This window comes from Euwallacea similis, chromosome 32, assembly GCF_039881205.1.
Source record: "Euwallacea similis isolate ESF13 chromosome 32, ESF131.1, whole genome shotgun sequence".
NCBI lineage: Eukaryota > Metazoa > Arthropoda > Insecta > Coleoptera > Curculionidae > Euwallacea > Euwallacea similis.
Window position 1 is genome coordinate 805,032 of NC_089640.1, and position 22,174 is coordinate 827,205.

A 22,174-nucleotide genomic window follows, 5' to 3' on the forward strand; every position below is an offset into this window, starting at 1 on the left:
GCGTTCCTCGGGAATATCACGAACCTTAATTGTTGGAAATTCGAATATATTTCTTTACCCAACAAAAATTCTGCATTAGAAATAGGTTCTGGAAAATTCTATAAGTCTCCACATCTTGAATCTCCAGTTTATCTCAGTATTACCAATTGTTAAGAAATCTATGATTTTTGGCAATTTCTGGACAAGCCTGGAAACAGGTATCGATTTAAGTAATAATTATAGTTGTTAAAAGATGTTTGCGATAATAATTCCAGGACTTTACAAAAACTTAACTTTTGAGAACATTTTGTCTCTGAGGTAGGTTTTGGCGTTCCCCAAGCCATTATTTGTAGCTTTCTGCTAAAGTTATTTTGAATTTCTAAGATATTTTTAAGAATTTGCCTTGCCAAATCCTTCAACATTTGTAAATTGTTAAACATTTTTCAGGAATTGCAAATCACCACAATTGTCTTAGGGAACCTTGAAACCCATTTTCAATCATAAATTATTGTAAAACTCTCGAAAATCTTTTAACTTAAGTTTGCAACTTAAATCGATACCTACGTACTTCTAGACTGGTCTCGAAACTGTTCAACGTCCCAGGTTTCTTAACGAGTCCTTAAAATAAAATAATTTGGAGACTGAGAATATGAAGATGCTGAGAATATGCTCTCTCAAAAACATTAAATTTAGTATCGATTTTGTAATGGTCAGGAAATATTGAGTGCTATGATTTAACAAAATTCAGAAAGCTTTAAGAATTCTTGCTTTTATGAAAATAATTCCAAATTAATTTTTTACGCAGTCTGGCAATGTTGCTTAGCTAATTGGAAAACAAACTTAAAATACCGCGTGGCCACTGCCTGGTTGATCACAACCTCATACCTCTTTTCCAGGTTAATTCAGGTCAGTTTGGAAACCTTTTAAAAAGAAGCCTTTAAAAAAATGCAAGGTTAAGGTACCTTACGTCACTCTATAACCCTTCAAAGCAGAAAATCTTGCTGGGAAAGCTCATATATATTCTTTTAGTTCAGAATTCCTCAAAATTGAAAAACGTATTACTGGAACGGACCTCAAATAGATTTCTACACGAGAATTAAATGCTGAAGCTCGAGAAAGTCGCTGTGGACGAACACGAACCCATGAATTTCAGACCAAAATCCCTTAACCTCAAAATTCGAGGGGAAACATTTGGAACCCTAAAAATTCCCTCGGGAGCCTTAAATACGTTCAGCAGGAATCTCGAAATAATAAATTTGGAGAGCCCTTTGAAACTAAAAAAACTCCTAGAAAATGCTGTAAAACCCCCCAGGTTCTTCAAAATGAAAATTATCCCTCATGAATTATTATGCTTACCCAAATCAATACTGTTGGTCTCCAGATATGTCCAGAAACTTTTGGACTTGAACTGAGAATTAACAATAATGTTACTTCCTGCATTAGCTCTGATATGTAGTTTAACTTTTTTTAATTAAAATGCATTAGATTTGATGAATAATTTTCCCTTTTCAAATATTTAAGTAGAAGTTTCTTTTTTCCGCAGTTTAGCAACGTTGTTCATTTATTTCTAACCGCAATTTGTTTCAAGGTCTGACGTCAATACTGGAAAACAAATGCACAACGCGGCGTTGCCATTTCGTGGTAAAAATGATATTATTCTGAGTACTTACTGGACAATTGTAATAAGATTTCAGTAATTTTTATAAATGAAACCAACAACGCTTTATAAACAAATATATTATAATTTATTCGTTGCAGTTATAGTACAAAATTCTCCAGGAAAATATACAAAAAAAGTCATGCAAAACCTCTTTTGATTGGTGTCAAAGGCCAAAAACATAAAATATTAATTTCCTAAATAACACAGACAATTTTAGTAAATTATACGGAAATTCTCTTAAGACTAAAAATTATTTATAAGCGCAACAACAAAAGCATGGAACTAATACTGTTATTATAGTCAAAAACAAATAAATAATTTACCCCCAAGATGACGCTACTGTTAGAAGGAAGTAAGAGAGTGCTTAATGTCAATAACAAAATTCTTCAATTACTGATAAGATTAGATTGCTGCTAATCAGAAACACGTATTGACATTAATACTCCATATAATTAAATAAGATACTAAAAGTACAATCACATCAAGGACAATAATGAAATTCAATCACTTGCCAAAAATACCCCTTTTCTTGTTACTTTTGGAGCTATTGAAAATTCGTTGCATTTCACTAGCATCTGACCCGCTTTCATTGTCTGAAATCACGCCTTTTTTCAAGGGCACGGGCGGTAGGGGCCTGGTAGGGGGCCCACTTTGCTCGATCCTCCCATATAGGGTTTCAATGGGGTACCTTTGAGGCGCCCTAAGGTACATATCGTTGGCACTCGAGGTTAACCGACTATTTCGCACAAAATTCTCAGCAGGGCCACGCATTTGCCCCATTAACACCCCACTTTGATTCACTTTGGTTTGGTCGGGATCGTGAATTTGCCCATAAATATCACAAATCCTATTGTTTACCGACACTTGCTTTGGGGGGTAGTATTGCTGCTGAACTGAGGGGGTGTAGCCTCCAAATTGCCCGAATATTTCATCGTTCACTATAATTTCTCTTCTCACTAGTGGTCTTCTTTGGGGTTCTTGCAGGGGGAGTCTTGGATTGACATTCTGGTAAGACATTCTTTTACTAGGAGGGCGTTGCCCGTAGATTTCCTCTTGAATTTGAATGGAGCCATGTCTAGATAGAGGTCTTACAGCATCCACTGGTTGTCCATACAATTCCTCTTGCCTGTTAACTGGTCTGGCTCTATGGGGATTCTCAATGGGCTGCCTTTGATGTAAATACAAAGAGTTTTGACCAGCTCTGAGTACATACCTCGGCTCCCCGTAGTTCTGCCTCACGGGACTGTAATACAAATCCTCGTCACTAGGCTGTGGCAAGAAGACCTCATCATCGCCTTGACTAAGAATTTTCTCAATCCTCCTTTGAGGAGGGCTTTGAGTGTATCCATTCCTAGTAGGCCACCCTTGAGGCCTTAATTCTTGCCCTCCAGAAAAGCTTACTTTCCTTTTTAAAGAATCCTCAGGTACTGTGCGAGAAGGAGGAGTATTAAGGCTCCCTCTTTTAATTATTGGTCGATAGAGACTGTTAGTTCCGTCGATTTTTCGATGGTTGCTTCCATCTACTGTGCTCCTTTCAGGGGTATTTCTTTGGAAGTATTGTTGCTGCTGGAACTGCAATTGCTGCATGCTTCTCGGTTGTGGTTGTAGATTTGGTTGTAAGCTTTGTTGTAGGCTTAGTTGCATTTGATTTGCCACGGCTCTATTCTCTGGAATAATATTAGGGTAGAATGGTTCAGGCAGGATTTGAGGCTGTCGAGACTCTCTAGGCAAACTCAAGCTCCTCCTCCCGTTCCTGCTTGCTACAGGAGACATACTTCTGGATCTCCTCGTAGCTTCAACTGGCAAATACCCATATTGCATTTGCATCATGTATAGCTGATAGTTCTCCTGGTCTTTCAGCTTTTTTATTTCGTTCCAGTAGTAGGCCTCAACGCTTTTCCTCATGTCCTCCTTTTGGGGGGTTTTAGGAGATTCCAGGAATTGGCCTCCTGAAGGCGTGATAGGTCTTCTTGGCGAGAGGTTTTGTTGGGACATATACTGATAGTTCGGGTGTCTTAAAACGACACTTTCATTGCTGCTTCTAGTTTGACTAGTTCTCCTAGAATCGGTTTCTGGACGTGGCAAGCTTAGAGGAGGCTTCTCTGCTATCGGAGGTTTGTTGCTGATATTTGGTGAATCGTTGATATTGTCTGGATAATCTATATCAATTTCAAGTCGTTGATGACTCAATAATTGTTCTTTGCTGGGAGCTCTCTTAGACTTTAGCAGCTCCGTAGCTATAATTTTGTCAGTGCTGATACTATCTGAGGGTATAGGAGATTTTACCCTAGGGGATAAGGGCACTATTTCCCTGTTTGGAGGTAGTTTCAGCTTTGTCCCTTCAACAAGGTTATTTCGAGACGTCCTATGGCGACTATCCAGGCTGTCAAACACAGTGCCGTAGGTTTCTTCTATCATATATGGTCTCCCATTGGGGGTGCTTTGCGACGCGGGTTTGCTTCGAACTATTAGGGATATGGGGGACGTATCTCCATTTCCATTTTGATAGGGGTTTGGCAAAGCTCTTTCGGAGTTTATTGGAATCAGTGCTTTTGGATTCACAAGCCTGACATCCGGTTTTATGGTCTCCGTAAGCCTTGGAGGAGTGTCTCTTCTGTTATCAGAAATCCTTGCAGGTCTAAATGAAGAATGATTCCTGACGTCCACCTCTTCTTCTTGTGGTGGTTTTTGGTGAAGATTTGATCTATCTGATTCGAGAGTACTAGCCGAGGAACTAGTGTCAATGTACTTGTTAATATTCGGGACGTTCATGTAGGTGTTATATGAAGGTTTGTCCATAGGAATGAATTGGTTCCTTTGAATGTTGTTTTCAGGCTTTGATTGGTTGAATTCACTTATGCGCACTTGACCAAAATCCCTTTCAATGTCTTTATGATTGCCATCACTTCTTTGAAGCTTGGTGTTATTCCTTTCAGCCCCAGTAGTGTGTCTGAAGGCTGACTGCCTGCTAAATGCACTTTCATTCTGCAAATTATCTCCGTTTTGCCTGTCTTCAGCTTTGTCCCTCTTCTTCTTACCAAAAACCGCTAAAATTCTACGAAAACTACTGACCCTCCTGTTTTTATCCATGGTAAAAACCGCTAGTTCTTTTTCGATTTTGTTCACACTTTCTTCTGAATCAGACTTTGTGATTATCGTTATATATTCCACGTTTTCTTCGTTTTTTTGTAAATCGTTCGAGTTCACATCTTTACGTTTCTTAGGCTCGATATTCAAGCTCCTCCTCGCCGATACTTCCCCCTTTGAAGGCGAAATAATTTGGCTTTTGCTCAACCTAGATTTTCTAGGTTTTACCGAGGGTTTGCTGCTAGAATACCCCAAAGCAGAAGGCGAATATTTGGTCTTCAAAGACTCGATAGTCTCAATTTTGTCCGGCTGATTTTCGAACTTTTCTTTGATCTTGTCTACGGTACTGGAAATGTCCGGAGACAAACTTTTATGAAGCTTCAAGTACGCAGTTTTATTGATCACTGTCTCGTTAGTTTTAGGATCATGCTTTAAAATTGCGATGTCTTCATCAGGTTCTATCAGTTGCGATCTAGTGGTACTGGTCTCGTAGTCTTTGATGTTCGATAAAAGATTAAAGACAGTCTTGTCGTCTGATGGTTCTGGTGGGGTGGCCAGTGGTGGTTCTGGGGCCGGCATAGTTCCACTGTTCACTAGCTTCCTCCTGAAACAAACACAGAACTTTGTACATACCACGCAAAAACTGAGTTTACGATCATACCAGGGTATTCGCTTTAGCACTGTTTTGTTATCAAAAAGGTGGGTAAGTGAACATCATTCGAGGCATAAAAGGGAACAAATATCTCAGATATGGGTTTATCAGTAAAACGTATGGCAAACACATTGCACAGATAGCAATATTTTATTGCGATTTGTAGTCGAAAATTAAGAATAAAGCACGCTAGTAGGGTGTGCAAGTTGGTTCTATGTATTTGAAATACAAATTACGACTGGAAAAAGTTGGTTTGTGCAGCTTGTATCTTTTCCATTCATTATCATGAATAGCAACTTTTTTAATTTGGACCTAGTTAAGAATAATTGCATATTATTAGATGGACAAGGTCAGAGCTCAAAGCCTGTTTACGTGCCGCAGAATAAGCGAATTTGATGCCGCATGTGTTTCAAACAATCTTTCGAAGAATTTATACGATTCTCAGCGGGATTTTATCCAGTAGCGTATCTTGAGGTTCCTTCTCAGGTTTCATATGAAACGCCACTGGTCGAGACGCAGTATTATTAAAGATTTCAAGGTGAGATGCCGTGTTCTTGATCTCGGGGTTTGTTTATTCAAAACGTAAACAAATCGGCCACTTTTATATACCTTGCTGGGAATATCGAGGTAGGATTTATTTTTGGACTTTTAATCTACAGATTTGACGAGGAAATTCCCATGTGGCCTGTTTATGTCCGGGAAATTTGGGGTGATGAACCATTGCGAGAAACATTTTTGTATAAAAATAGGTGGTAGTAAAGTCTGGTTCTTTTCCATGAAAGCTAAAGGGGCATAAAATTCTTAATTGTTTATACAAAGAATCAATTGATGCCTCTAATAAAGTTCTCAGAGCCAATAGAACTTGCCTGATACTAACTTGGTAGAACTGAATTGAGAATTTTTTGAAAATTGAAAATTTGTCTCTCTATACCGCTTTTTCCTTTAGCATGACGTTAGGCATGATGGTAGATTGAAAAGAAAAAAGTGGTGTAGTCATATCCTGTATAAATCATCTTCAAGAAAAATACCGGGGTCAGCATTTATTAGGTCAAGTTTATGGTCACTTTTGGCATAGGTGCTGGTTAATTCAGGTTATAGCGTGACGCACAATTTTTTTTAATCATTAATTTTGAGGAGAAATGCAACGCTATTTTTGTCACTTTTTCGCTAACACAAAATGATATATATTCGACAATTAAAAATATTTGAGCTATTTACTGCCTGTTTGAAACCTCCTCCCTAATTTACCATAACTCAACTCACTTTTCTACAATATTAATCAGTTGTATGTATATTCTCAGGTATAGTAGCCAGAAAAAAACAAACCTTAGAGGACTATAAGGCGTTTTCTCTTTCCCTAAATGAAACTGTTTCGGCAAATTTAGGTAAATAAAAGATATTTCAAAGTTTTTCAAAAGAACCGATACAACTTTCAAGCAAGATCGATAATTTCTGAATCATCTCCATTCTGGTTACATTTATTATACACAATTCGAAAACAAAAAAATACAACAAAAGGCTTTTTAGTTGAACGTTTCCCTTGGTTTTTCACTAGAAAAACCCTTCAGTTTACTTTTTCCCTTCCAAAATAATGCAAAATGGAAATTTTGATGTTTGTTTCTTGAGTACCTTGGGCTTGAATATCACGAGAACGAAAAAAGTTATCGCGATTGCACGTCGGTGCAAGTGCGGACAACAAAAAAGGTGCAAAATTTCAACATCCATAAATTTAACAGAGAGAGATATGAAGTTTTTGCTACATCACTGTATTGATTCTAACGACTTCATAAAAAGGAAAAAAGCGGAATTATTTCGATCTTCATATTTCCCCGAATCCCGCGTTTTACCATATACATATATATGTATATACATCTTAAAAACCCCCGTTTTAACCTCTTTTAGCTGGAAAAGTTCTTAATTCCTTTAATCCATGAGTAAAATGTGGCAACAGTACAACTCAGTTTCTCTCTGAGAAGATTTATTATACTCATATATGTATACATACCTATAATCATGATAAGCTAATTAAATTGGAGGATTGGGGTTCCTGAGCGAAGCCTCGTCGAAATTGGTATGCTAATTCTAGTAATGACGGAATTACATAGCTTAAAAATTGATATAAAATTATTAAACTTTTCCGATTCTTCTCAAAAACCATTCAACTTGTTTTCAATTCTCTTTTGCCACACTGTTCGGCGTCTTGCTCCCTCCATTTATCCGAATCATATGCATATACTATAATATTCTCGTTTAGGAGCTATAAGAAGAAATCCGAACTTGCAATATTTTTAAAGGGGGCCTTAAACATTTCTAGCAAAATCGCTTCTTTCAGAACCATCCCCAAACAGTTTTATTTACGAGATATTACCACAAAGCATTAAATAAATGTTATAAGTGCTTTTTTAGTTAAGTCTTACTACTACAAAATCTCCCAACTACTACTAAATTTCAACTTTTTCCATTTTTTTTTTCGGAAACCATGAAACTTAGCACTTAGTTGAAGCAAACTTAATTTTTTTTGCGTAGCTTAGCTTTACATGTAAATTTCTATATATTTTAGGATGCCTAAACAACTTTTAAAGATACAAAGTTGCGAAATACTCCCAGCGGCTATAATTTTTTTAAGACTGTTACGATATTCTAAAATTACTCATGATTCTGATACGACACTGGACTTCACAAAAATCTGCACAGTGGTGTTCCAAGATTTTAAAAATAACTAAAAACATTTGAAATTCAGATATTTTGTAAAAGTGCTCCTTGTGAATAGTAAATTTAATATACATCCCCGAGTATTTCTTGCAAATCTCTACGAACTATTATTAATTTGTATAAATCTGGAGACTTAAAAATAAACTAAATATCAGTAACATTTTATGTCTTGAAGTCGTTTCGCATTTAAAAAAAAACTTTTTGAATACTTTCTCTTCGGTCTCTATGTTAAATTTTACACTGATTGAGCCCTGCAATTTCTTGTAAACGCTACACAGCTTTACACGTTAAATAAAACCATCTAGTTTTTAAAATGTCGAAGAAAATAGTTAAACTTTCCTAATTTTGGGAAATAGGGACAACTTTAAACAACACATAAAAAAACAATGGTGTAGAGTTTTTAAGGCCAACATACTTTCGAAAATCGCGCACTATGGAACAATTTTTTTTCAGTAAGGTAAATTCGATGCTGATAAAGCTCTGGATTGCATGAAAATCTTCACAAATTATAGCGCATTTAAAGAAACCCTTTTTTTTCTTTCTGGTACTTTAAAGACACTATAATGATGGAGCCCAACAAACTAGGCGTAATAAGGGTTTTGAAACAGGTGCAATTTCTTCGAAGTTGGACACTATAAATGAAACACCCTTTTTTCCTAGACCATATGTAGACCATTTAAAAATTGTTTTTCATTGCTTCGACATCATCAGAAAACTTCGGAAAACTACGACAAAAGTGCTTTCTCGGGGTGATTTTCCAGTTTATAAATCCCCTAAAATCACTATATTTGATATTTTTTCTCGAGTATTTTGGACAATATCTCGGAAACGGTGAAAGGTGTTGCTTTGCGCATTTTGCCCTTTGAAAACAAAGAAGATACGTATTTTTGACCAAGATAAGTAGGACTAAAATTGAAGAGCTAAACAATAAAAATTACCAAATTACGGCATTCATAAAAACTTCATTTACACCAACATACTTTATGTCAACAGCCAGCCCGCTTATCCGACACTTTCAATTTCCTAACACAAATCACAAAACCAGCCACTGTCCACCAGGAAAAACTAATTATACATTACACCCGTATATAAGTAATAAGTACCACCATCATCATTAAAACAAATTGACCTTCAACTGGTCGGAGCACTAAGTACTAAAGAAAAGGCAAAAGCCAAATATCGCCCATAACGCACTGAATGCTTCTGACTGAAACAGACGTTTGAGCTGAACCTGAGCACTAAAAAAGAGCGAAATCATTTAAAGTCACGCATGTACCTTTTTACGACCGGTGCAGCTGCATTCAAATGTTTATAAAACCGGGAGTTTGTATATAATTAAAGCTCAAAGCAAATGAGAACTTACATGATAGCTGGCACTCAAATTTGCCTTAGGCATCACAAAGAAGTGAAGGAAAACTGAATTGCCATATTCGTATCTTGTTGTGTGTAGGTGTGGATTTATGCAAACGAACGTTAAATGCACATATTGAGTTTTTCGCTATCGGAAAGTCAATAGGAGATAAGTTATTGAAGCGCACTTCCATTAAAACTACTACGAGCAGGAAATGTAACGGCTGGAGGATGCGTTTTCCTGTTCCCAAATTAACATCCCTCATGAGGGAGTAAAAATAGCTTTGAGCAATTTTAGTAGGGGTTTATTCCTAGGGAAATACTCATACAATTTAATCCTAGACAAGTGCGTGCTTAAGTGCTATAAATTCCGCAACACAGGAAGCTCATGCTACCACTTATATACATACGTAAAGCAATATATCAACACTCTCTTGTTCTTGATTTACTGTGTATTAAGGACCAACGAAATGGTGGAAAAGTGTACACACTATGGTGACTTCAATCAAAGTTACGAGTGCTTCAGATTATTCGAATATTTCTACTGTGAATGAATCTACATCCATACATACATACAGTGGTGGCCAAAAGTATGGAATATTCTAAAGGTATCATAAGTTCACGTCAAAATACTGATTACTGAAAAATAACCATGTAATGCAAAAAACCCAGATATATTTTCAATAATATTATGAATAAAAAATGTTGCATTAATTTCTGCGTATATTAAAAACTGGAACCGATCTGGGCAAAAGAATGGACTACTTTGCAGATTCTATTAAAAACAAATCAGAACATTAAATAAACTAATATTTAGTAGCATATCCTTATGAACTTACAACAGTCTGATATCGACGTTGCATTGAATCGACTAGACTTGCAGATGGAAATTTTCAACCAGGAAATCTTCGTGCAGGATTTACCACAATTCATTTTGATTGGGCACATTCTTGGCTTTAATTTCTCGTTTTAGGTGTTTCTAGAGATGATCAATAGGATTTAAATCCGGTGATTGAGGTGGCCACTCTAAGACAGTAATTTGATGTTCTCTCAGCCAATTTTTAAGTAGACGGGATGAATGTTTTGGGTCATTGTCGTGCTGAAAATGCCGTATTAAAGTCATTTTTTTGCAATTTGCAAATGGTAACATAAGTTGCTCGAAAATGTCCTCATATTGAAACCTATCCATCATCCCGTCAAGTTTGACCAATGGTTCGGTGCCGAATTATTTTGGGGGAAATTCGTGAAAAATTAAAAAATTCTTGATATTTGGCGAAAGCGTCTGGCATGTTCTCGACTATGGATTTTTTGAGCATTCATTTTCATGCATCATCTTTTTATCTTTGTATTCTATATCGTGCCGATTTACTCACTTTCGCTAAAAGAGGGCACCTTTGGAAATTTGGGGTTACAAAATTCCTGACATTTGGCGAATGCACTGAACTTTGTTCTGATACTTAGAACATATTTTTCATCAGAGTATTGTAGAAAAGTTGAAAAATTCTCGATTTTCAGCCAATGGGCTTCACACTCGTTTTATTATTCACACTTGCTGAATTCTCTAAGTATTTTCTAGTATTCACAACAAATGATTTTTCTTGTTTTCGAGTATCTGTTTTATGACAAAGCGAGCTTTGCACTAATCGTTAGAATGGTGAAGAGTTCAAGAATTCTGGACAGAAAATCTCTCAGAAATGTCAGAAATGAGTTAAACTTTTTTTAGACTATTCAAAATCGAGTCGATTCAATTTTTAACACTGAGATACTCTTGAACGAAACTAGAGAGTGCTTTGTCGAAGCTTCATAAAAGTACTTTAAAAGCCTCAATAACGGCCCGCAAATTCCATTCATATATTTTAAAACCCGATTTATGTCTTAAAGTGTTCATAACTTAACCCCACTAAGAATATGAAATATTGCCCCGCACCTATCCCAGACTATTACTGGCTTTTATCTATTACTTTATTTCCTGAGTCTTTGGCTCAAAACGTGGATAATTAATGGGATTGGAAAGCTGCTTATGTAACTAACATTCCTAGGATTTTATAAATAAAATGGTCTCCTAAAGGTATTCTGTTAAGTCTAATTTATGAACACGTACATGGGACCAAATCACCTGGCTGCAGACACAATAGGTCTTATTATTAGACAACTATCGGCATACTAATAAATTAATTATTACAAAATCCCTCAGTACAATTGTTTCTACAGACGCATTAATTAGCGGCCCATTGTGGCGTTTCCAGGTAAATGACGAGCTCAAAGAAAATATTTAGACAATGACGACAATAACTGAATTGTCCTTTTTAACTCTTTAGATATTCTGATGTGGGTATGCAAAACCTACAGATTACGCGCGTTTTTCTTTTAAATTAATGGGAATTTCGTATTTTGGAATAAGGAGGAAGATGTTAATTTCCTTTCTTTTTAGATAAATGTTAGATTCAAATTTGTAGCACCCACAGTTTCCGAGATATTGGCGCTTAAATGGAGCGAGGTACGAAAACGATATCAGAAATGACTACTTAGGGAGGAAATTTAGGAAGGAACTGCTCCATTGGGAACGTTATTTTACATTTTTCTTACGTTCCATAAGGATATCTTGGAAATTAGCCCAGTTGAGGATGATTATGCAACAACTAACTTTTTTCAAAAATTTCATAGTCCTATTGGAAAAATTTTTGAAATTCAGTTTTTGGCTTGTAATCCTTAAACGAAACGCATTTTATAGACATTATTCACACGTGATGTGAATAAATGTGGAAACCAAAGAAATTCGCAATCTAAAAAAAGAAAATGAGAACTACATTTCTTAATTTTCGGGAAAAGTTAAAAAAAGTGTTAAAGAATTATTTAACAATTAAGGGCCTGCAACTTGGTAATTATTAAAGATACAAATGCCAGCGGGGCGTTAAAACGAGGCTCTATTCTACTTTAAGTTAACCTAGAAATCTGTAATAAATTATTCATCAGAATAAATTGCAGGGGTGCAAAGATGAAGGGCACCTTTTTTTTCTCGAAATTTGTGTTTTTTGGCCGGATCGAAATGGATTTCCGTTGATATTAAATTTTGAAGTTCATGGGGTGCAAGTAGATAGAAGCTGTCGGGTACATGGTTGTATGGTACTTAAGCCTTTCTAAGAAATTGATACATTTTTCAGGAGTGCAATTTCAAGTGTTGTAATAGGTGCTACTGGTATGGGTATGTGTTTATAAAGCACTGAAAGTTTGCGTTTTCCCTTTTAAAATAGCAGGAACTGGGTTGGCGGGAAAAAGATGCGTATTTTCATGCTCTTTCAATTGGTGTTTCACCGAAAATTCTAGATCCTATGGTTTCCAAATATTGGCGTTTGAGTAAAGAGTGGTACCAAAAAATTAACAAAAAAAATATTTTGGGGAGAATTTCAAATGGAACAATCCCACCACGCATTTCGCGCTTCTCTTAAGCTTTCTGACGATATTTAGGAAAATAGTTGAGTTAGCGATGATTCTAATGTAACAGATTTTTTAGGAAAAAATAGGGCTCTCACGGTTTGAAAAATTTTTGATTCCGTCTAAGAATCCTCTAAAGAATGTATTTTCCTTCTGGAATCTCCAAGAGGACCTAAAACATTGGAATTTTGGGTTATTTTTCTCTCAAATCGACAGAAACTAGTGCGCTTTAAGGCAAAGGGGAAATATGGGTAATTTCTCCCTCTTTCGATTAGCTTTACGTCCAAATTTTTAGCTCCTACTGTTTCTGAGATCTTATCACCGTACCACTCAAGGGGATTATTTCGCGTTTTTTTAAATGTTTTTTGATATCAAAGAAATTATCCTGGTGGGAAATGATTCTAAAACAATTGATTTTTCTGAAAATTTCATGACTTCCTCCCGTTAAAACAAATTTGATTCGGATAAACGTGTTCAACAGATACACTTACATAATCTTAAAAAATGGAAAACTTATTACCTCATCGATTAAGCCACGTTTCACCAACGATACATGCACTATACATATTTCGGATGATGTAGTATTCATATTGGAGATAGAGAAACTATCATATTGACTGTGTAGAGAATTATTGCCCAGCTTATCGTTGGCGGTATAATTGAATAAGTAACTGGGTTAGAGCCGATAAATCCTATAATAATTTATTACTGTAAAAGCTGTTTTATCTAACGAGGAACTCTAAATGCAGCTGCAAGTCACTGATGCGTCTTTAATTCCAACGAGCATTTAAGAAATTTATTATTTAAAGCCGTAATAGAATCGCTTTGAATAGTCTTTCCAAAGCCCTAATTAAGGAGTTAATTGAGGTTTGCGTAACAAAGCAAATTTGCCAAGGAAATTTCATGACGAAGATTAACGCATCTGCTGAGCGGAATAAATAAGAACGAGCTTTGGATAAAATCCGGGAATTGGTTATGTTTCATGTTGATTTTTTGCTTTCCCGGATTCCGGAGTTGATTGAATTGAATCAGTGTCCCCTGATACTGATGGAATTCAATGGATGGAATTGATCCTGAAAATTTGATGATGCAGCAAAGCCATAGAATCAATGAAAAAGCTATTGTATGAAAGCACTCAAAGGAGACGTGCTAATTGGGGATCGTTATCACCTTTGTTAGTAGTCGAAAACACTCGCCATAGGTTCGTTTTACATATTTGCCAAAGGCACGGTTTAGGGACTGTTGCCTGATAATGATAATGTTTATTTTAATGTACACACAACCCAATGTGTATGAAATCACTCAGTAATTACGAAAAAACAATATTACATATCAAGGGAATCTTTTTGAGATAAAAAGCAATTTATCCAAAAACGCTTTATTATAAAAAAAAGTTACCGAAACAAATTCTAAAATTTAAAAAAATAACAAAAAATATAAATTTCTCTGAAAATTAAATGTAAGTTAAACGAAAATAAAAAAATATATATTAGGTTTTTTTCAATTTAATAATCAATACTACTTCTTCTAACGATAATGCAAGAACGAATTCGATGAGGCACGCTCTTTATCAAATTGTCAATGGCTTCTTGGGGAACATTTCTCCATTCTTCTAAAATCGCTTGTGGTAATTGTTCGGCGTGGCCAAGACTCTAATCATTCTTTTAATCTTATCTCACAAGCGCTCAATTGGACTAAGCTCCGGCGAACAAGAAGGCCAATCTAAAACCGTCACATCTTCCGCTTCTAAAAAATTATTACTAGCTCCGCTGGTATGTGGAGGTGCATTGTCGTGCATGAGTGAAATACAACCACCAAAAGCACCTATCCAGAGCATTATTTCGGGTGGCAGCACTAGATCCTCATATCTAGGACCTGTTGGTGTTTGTCTAATGAGAATTAAAGTGGGCTTTTCATCAATCACAATGCCACGCCAAAACATTCTTTGTACCGCCAAAATACTCTTTTGTATCTGGAAACAAACCGAATAGCTCGAGGCCTAACCCGTCTCTCACGACCTCTTAAAACACCAAATCGCCGGTTGTCTGATTGTAGGCCAATTCTGGTTTCATCCGAAAACAAGACAATTCGCCAGTCTCGAACCGTCCAGTTTTGGTGCTCTAAACACCAATTTAACACTTTCATTGCCGGGTTGAATTTCAGTATTCACGACATCTATCAAGATTAATGGTATTTTTTAACATAACTGTGTTTTGCATCCGCATGTTATTGATATTCCATAATTTGCAACGGTACCACTTTTCGGTGGTACACGACGCGTATCACCGACTTTTCGCCGCTGATGATACACATCGTGCACCGTCGGCTCCGCTCGAGGGAACCCGACGGTACCGCTGGTACTGAACGTGTTAAACGGTGAACTTATCTTGCACTGATAGGTATGGAACCCTTAGCTGTCTTCTGCTGAAAAGCCCTCGTACTCAAAGTTTTTTTCTGACAATTTTAACAAAAATTCTAACACCTCTAGCTTGTAAAAGTTGCCTTCGAAGCTCGGGGTGAGATGTCATGGGATTTCTCCTTGCTATTTGGACTAAAAAGCGTCCCTGATCTTCTGTAGTGACTCTGCTACGACTAGGCCTATTTTTTAGGGTTCTCAACTCCAGAAGTCCTGAATAAGTTTTTAAAACAATCCCTTGTGTAACCCCCATCGTTCGTGCAATTTCCCTGTGGGACATGTCCCGTTCCGGAAAATCAATAATTCCCCCCTATGAACGTCTGATAACCCCAGATAAGGTATTTTTAATAAAATTTGCAGAAAAAAAAGATTTATAACTTTACTAATACTGTATCGGAGGACTAAATCCGGCAGCAAATCATTCAATCTTAATTCACTTATGTTTTTGCAAGATAAAATTGTTTTCCCGGAAATACTGGGTGATTCCATATGAGTTTGGCCAGAAATGAACTGGGATTTAAGATAAATCTCAACAATTTCATTGTCTTTCTGACTTTGCATTGTGTTTTTTTCAGGTTTGCCTGCCGTCTGTACTGCATTTTAATTCTATTCTGTAAGTGCTGAACCTCTAGCTTCAATAGTAGGGGTTCCCATACAGCGTAGGTTCACCTGAACCCTACGGACTTGACATTGGTCGGATTTATTGTAAAATTTTTGTTAATTTTTTGGAGATTTCAAGCAACAAAATACCAAAATTTCATAGGTGTGGATGGTCCAAAACTTTAGTTTTGAAGCTTTTAAGAACCATTCATCTACACATGGGTATTGCTAATGGCTCTGATCTTAATCAGATTTACTATGCAATTTTGGTTCTTATTCCAGCAACGAAATTTGAAGATTTCGTTGGTGCAGATTACCGGAAAGCTTCAATTTCGGTTTAAGTATTCAACGGCTGCTGATCTACATATAGATGGGAGTTTTTTATGATTTCATAGAATTTTTGATACGGCCCTGATATTAGCCTGAATATAACTAAAACAAATTGAGTGCTTTTTCTATTACTACAATTAACGAAAAATAAAAATTTAAGGTGTGCAGACTGACTTAAACTTCGATTTGAGAGTTTGTAAAAACTGCTGATCTTTATAAAGAAGGTTTTCCCAATTTCAGCAAATTTCATGCCATGTTTGATGCGACCCGGCATAAGCCAAAGTTATTGCATAATTTTACTGGTTTTTTTTTAATTGTTTTGAGCCACAAAATATCAAACATTCACAGGCGTTTGGTATACAAAATTTCAGTTTTATTGCTTGAGGGAAAGAGAGTAGCAATAAAATGGTGATCGTAAAAATAGAAAAATGCTGATCTCCACATGAAAATTTCCCAAGATGATTAATGTGGTCCTGGTATTGGCCAGACTTTCTACAAAATTTAGGGTATTTTTCCTGATATTCCAAACAATAAGACTTAAAAAAAACATAGACGTTAATAATCCAAAACATGAGATTTCTGTAAATCACAATTTCAAAAAATTTAATGCCACGTTCAATGCTTCTTAGACCGTCTCGATTTTCAGTAGAATTTCAGCACTTTTTCAGGCATTTCCCGCAACAAAAACCTTCTTAAACCGGCTCTTTCAAATCCTACTGATTTCTACATGGAAATTTCCCTCAACTCTTATAATTAATCGTGTATTGTCAGACGATTCTTGACAAAATATTAATATATAGTTTTACTTGAAAATTATGCTAATTTCCCTCCAGCGTGAACTAAGCAATAAATCATTAAGAACAACGCAACTCATTTATTACCACTTTGAAAATCTCAGGGCGTGTAGGAGAACCTAATTTACAGAAACTTCACCTTTTAAAAATGATTTCATGTTTATTGCCTTACGCAATAATAAGTAATAAAGATTTATAGTATCTCAGAAAAGGTCAAAGGACATTCTTTAACTTCGTGACCCGTTAAAAATTACAGCTAAATGCAATTAAATTGTGACAATTAATGTGCTCTAACACTGATTTATTCATCACCTCACATTAGATCTATTAACTAGATTAAATTATGAGAATATTAAATCTGTCTCTTCTGGGCTCATCAATTGAGGAGAGCCGCTTAAAAAGGTTAAACTAAATTAAATTTAACTTTAATTAATTTTATCCGAGGTGTTGATTTAATTTCAATTAATCTAACGCTTTCGACTCAGGCAAATAGTTCATGACCTCATTCGCTGTATCCTTCTCACGGTTTTATTCTCAATATCTCAATAATGGAAACAAGAAACGGAAGGAAAAGATCAATCATTGGAGGCTTTCTCTAATGCCCTTCTTCGGATCGATAGATTTGAAACTGCAGTGCATCAATCACTTGTCGTTTGTTTGTTTATTGACTTGTAATTTAACACCGCTTTAAAGCTTGCAATAATAGTTAAGAGCAATGAAGTGGAGGATTGATCGTCTTTAGGGCGAGTTTGGATATTAAGGTTACTGAAATCTCAGTTTTATGATCTTAGGTAAGAGAGATAGAATCACACTGTTGTTGCCGCAAATTTCCAAATTTCGCATTTTCAAATTAAGGTAAAAAAGAGAGAAAGAAAATAGTTTCTTTATGTTTGATATCTGAGTGTTTCTGTTCTAAATCAGACCATTAAACCTGTAAGATCGGTTTGAGTTTAGGGTGTCGGAATGCGAGAAAACCAATTTTTTTTTCTCATCCCGGTCGTAACTATAGAACCGCAAATATCTCGAGAACCGATAGACAAATATAAGATTATACAGGGTATTCACAAAAACGAGGGCAACATTCCAGAAATGAAGAATTATTGTCGAAAGATTGTACTTATGCTTATAAACTGTTTTCAAAAAACTCACTCTTACAAGAATACAGCTCTTCAAAATTTTATAACAAAAATGGTATTTTTCAAATAACTTTTCTTCACTTGATGGTATTCCATGAATTTGAAGTATCTCGTGTATCGTACCAAGGTTGATAAGATAGGACCTATCACTTTTTTTTACATCTTCTGGGAGGGGGAGGGGGGACGACCCCCAACTTCTTTATTCTTGAACTTTTGAAGTTTTGGGTTCTTTTAACCCTTACGTGATTTATTATATGTCCAGTGTACCTAAGAAAAAAGGTATTCTTGATTGATGTACGTAAATCGAACAGTTTTCCAAAAAAACGCCTTTTTGTCAAAGCGCGTATTTTACAAAAGTAATGAAATTTTGAGAGTATTTTTGACCTTACCGCCTAAATATTAAAATAAATAACATTTTATAAAAAATAAATTTATAACTTTGAAATAATTTTTTCAAATTTCATCCTAGACGAAACGTTATTTAAAAAATATCATTTTCATCAAATTTTGAACAGCTGTATTTCCGAAAGGACGAGTTTTTGCAAAACAACTTTTATAAGCATAATCTTTTGAAAAAAACTTTTTATTTCCGGAATATTGCCCACATTTTTGGAAATATCCTGTAAACCACTAAATTCTCCTTTTAGAATAGTCTAATCTGAAGATAATACTATATAGGATTTTTCATTTCAAAAATCGAGTTTCCGGTATCGGAATGCGCCTAAACGAAATTTGCCTACCTAAGTCTTGCTTGCATACACCCGCGAATATTTTGAAAACTGATAGAGCCGGACGTAGGACTATATATTAGAAAATAATTCTTCTATAAGAGTTTCATCTGAATACAAAGTATATGGGGTCTTGCAGTGGAAAAGGTGAAGTTTCCGGTATCGGAATGTCAGAAGACCAATTTCTCAGCTTATTTGTGTGTTGCCTGCATATATTCGCGAATATCTCGGGAATCGATAGAGACAGAGACTGGGACTGTATATTAGTAAATTATTCTTCCATAATAGCCTAATCTAAGGACTTAATATTACATGTAGCTTTTCATTTCAAAAGTCAAGTTTCCGGAATCGGAATGTAACAAAACCAGTTTTCGAGCTTATTTCAGCCTTGCCTGCACATATCCGCGAATATCTAGAGAACCGATAGAGATGGGATGTAGGACTATATATCAGAAAATTATTCTTCTATAATGGTATAATCTAAGGACATAACACTATACAGGGTCTTGCAGTCGAGAAGGTCGCGTTTCCGGTGTTGGAATGTGAGAAAGCCAATTTTTCAGCGTTGCCTTGGCGTAACCGCGAATACTTCGTCCTCAACCCTTGAACCCTTGATAATCATGTTCGTTGCGCCACTGGGTGACCCCAAATGCGAGCATTTCGCGGTGATTCTTTTCACTCCAGAAGCACGATAAAATAGTAGAACCAATCCCTTAAATGGTCATTTAGTTGCAAAATTTTAAACCCGTTTCTCACTGAACAGGTTTGCTTTAATGCGCGTTTTGCACAATATCTAAAAAATTCTAGTCAGCTCGTACCAACGCAAACTCGTGGTCTATCCGAACCAAACACCAGTTAAATATTGTTGGAAGTCACGTCCTGCCACTCAATCCGTAATAAAGTTTTAATTACCACCATTTGCCATTCAGCTTTGCCCTAACTCGGAAACCAACTAAAATTTGGGTCACCGACTTGAATCGGTCATATATGAATATGGACGTTTGATGAAGAGATACACATCTAATTAGCACTATTATGAGCACGTGCTTTGGGCCTGGGATTCCTGCGAATGGGGCCCACATTGGGACTGATGTTGCTGTTGCGAAAAGTTTTTCCCACAATAAGTCAGCAAACCGTGTTAGCTCTTCTGCCTTGGGGCAGCTATAAAGAAGGAGGATGGTGGTGTGCGTTTTTAAGTCAGATGGGACCCCGGTTGCGTTGGTGGAAATAAACCCAATGGCGAGTGCCTTTTTCCCTTTGTTTATGTGGTGAATTAAACATGACTGTCTATGAGTCGAATGAAGATTGTAATGATACAGAAATTGCCCACGAGGCGAGGAAGGTAATAAGGCGTTTTTTATTGCAGGCGCATGAAGCCGGGTTTAGTAATGTGGAAATTGAATATTATTGAAGGCTATTTGACGATTGTTTTACTGCGTGTTCTCCAACATCTCTTCAAAGTCTGAGAGTGCTTTTTTCAATTTTTAGATTTTTCAAGGCGCAGCAAGTGCTGAAATCGAGGTTTTCTTGAAAAACGTCTTCGTTTTTCATAACCTATCTGCAACGTGCTGGCTTAGCTCACATTTAAATTTAATATACAGGGCGTCTGAAAAATATATTTTAAGGGGTGGCGAGGACGTCAATACAAGATTTTTTCTTTAATAAATATATGCCCGCAAAAGCGTCGTTAGGATTGTAGAGTAAACACAATATTTTAAGTTACATCAAATAACTAATTTAACTCTTGACGTAGTTGGACGCCACCGTCTTTCGTTGAACATTTTTTGTCTCAACTACCTTTGTTGTTGGGGAACACAAACATTTCTTTATCACCACTAGACATTCCAAAGATGCCAATTTTAAGACCGCAGTAGGTATTATTTGTGCATTATGGTTATTCAGTTAGCATAGTTACACTTATTTTGTAGATTTTTAAGTCAAAGTTTGTATTGAAAATGGACGTTAATTTCTCATTTGAAGAATTTACCGAGATGCACAGGTGGATTGGAAGAGGGGGCCCGGTGGCCTGGCCCGCGCGATCTCCTGATCTGAACACCCTGGATTTCTCCCTTCGGGGTTATCTCAGATTTCTAGTTTACGAAATGCCTTTTTGGCAATGAAGAAAATCTCTTAGCAAGAATAATGGCTAGTTGCATACATATAGAAGCTATTCCCAGAATATTCCATAGAGCCCGAGAGTCAATGAACCGACAGTGCAACCTTCGTAATGAAGTAAATGCTTAACATTTTGAACAGTTGCTGTAAGCCATCGTTTGTTTGTCAATAAAACAGCGTCTAACACGAGCAAAAAGTGATTATAGAGGACCAAAACCATATTGCTATTTTTCTGCTCAATCGGCTCATTTGCGGGCGAATGTTTATTTTAGAAAAGTAGTTTGGATCGATGTCTCCCACCACTGAAAGCTTGTTGGTATATTTTTGGTGCACCCTGTAGAAGCTGGAGTTGCGGACCGTCTACTGTCAAATCTCATATATTTCCCTGAAGCAAAATTCGTTGGTGTTGAGGAAGAAATTGTGGGCAAATACTCCCTAGAATCTCTTTGTATTTAACAACTTCTTGTTTCTAAACGAGCTCGCGTACTAATTCCTAGATAATGAAATTAACAATTCCATCTTAATCAACCAAGCCATACCCAGAACCAAAACATTACTCAGCCGTTACTACACCGCAATCGTTCTTGCTTAAACTGTTACGTGACAGAACAATCGCTTTTACCACATTTTCAGACGAAACAATCAATTATTTACGTCACTAATGTTTGGTTTCCCAAAGAAAAAACTGGTTTACATTGTCGTCAAACACAGACAGAAGGCATAATTCACGCTTTATCCCATAAATAAATCCAATCGCAAGGGGGGCATTGTTGTGGAAATGGGAATGCATTGAATGTCCGCAAAAAGCGTTTGATACATAAGAAGGGAATGCGCAAGTAAGTGACGAATGAAGAAGGCACTTGGACATTATGCCTATATGCATCAGTGGACAAATTACCGATGGCATTCGCCATTTATCAAGCCCCGGTTCGTTACTCTAACTGTAAATTCCACTTAATGTGAGCGAAGTTTCATCAGAGAGTCATCGTGTGAACTGGCCTTTAAATCTCTTTCACTCCTCTTTAATCTCTGTGGTGCACTGAAAAAAGGCCGAGGGGAAATTGATGAAAAGGAAATCCCAAAAAGGGATTATTCACCTAAGGTACACAGGATGTGCTCCGGGGCGCTGCCAGCTGGTTTTCGTTTCGGTGCTCGAACGTTTTTGTACGGAACACCCTGTACT

The 22,174-nt window shown here is 36.4% G+C and overlaps 1 protein-coding gene across 4 annotated transcripts in view; it reads right to left on the reverse strand.

Annotated features, from left to right (window-relative positions):
- Positions 1-1,700: 1,700 nt before the first annotated feature.
- Positions 1,701-22,174, reverse strand: part of LOC136418093 (uncharacterized) — a 29,226-nt gene continuing 8,752 nt past the window's right edge. Inside the window, exons 1-2 of one of the 4 annotated variants that reach the window (XM_066404035.1) lie at positions 9,454-9,470; positions 1,701-5,330 (exon numbers count right to left, since the gene is read on the reverse strand). In XM_066404035.1, the coding sequence (XP_066260132.1) occupies positions 2,144-5,330; positions 9,454-9,455 (3,189 nt within the window). In that variant the 5' untranslated portion in view covers positions 9,456-9,470 and the 3' untranslated portion in view covers positions 1,701-2,143. Of the gene's footprint in view, positions 5,331-5,387; positions 5,498-9,070; positions 9,291-9,453; positions 9,471-22,174 lie in introns of those variants that run through there. The other 3 variants (XM_066404039.1, XM_066404038.1, XM_066404037.1) reach the window with 3 other exon arrangements.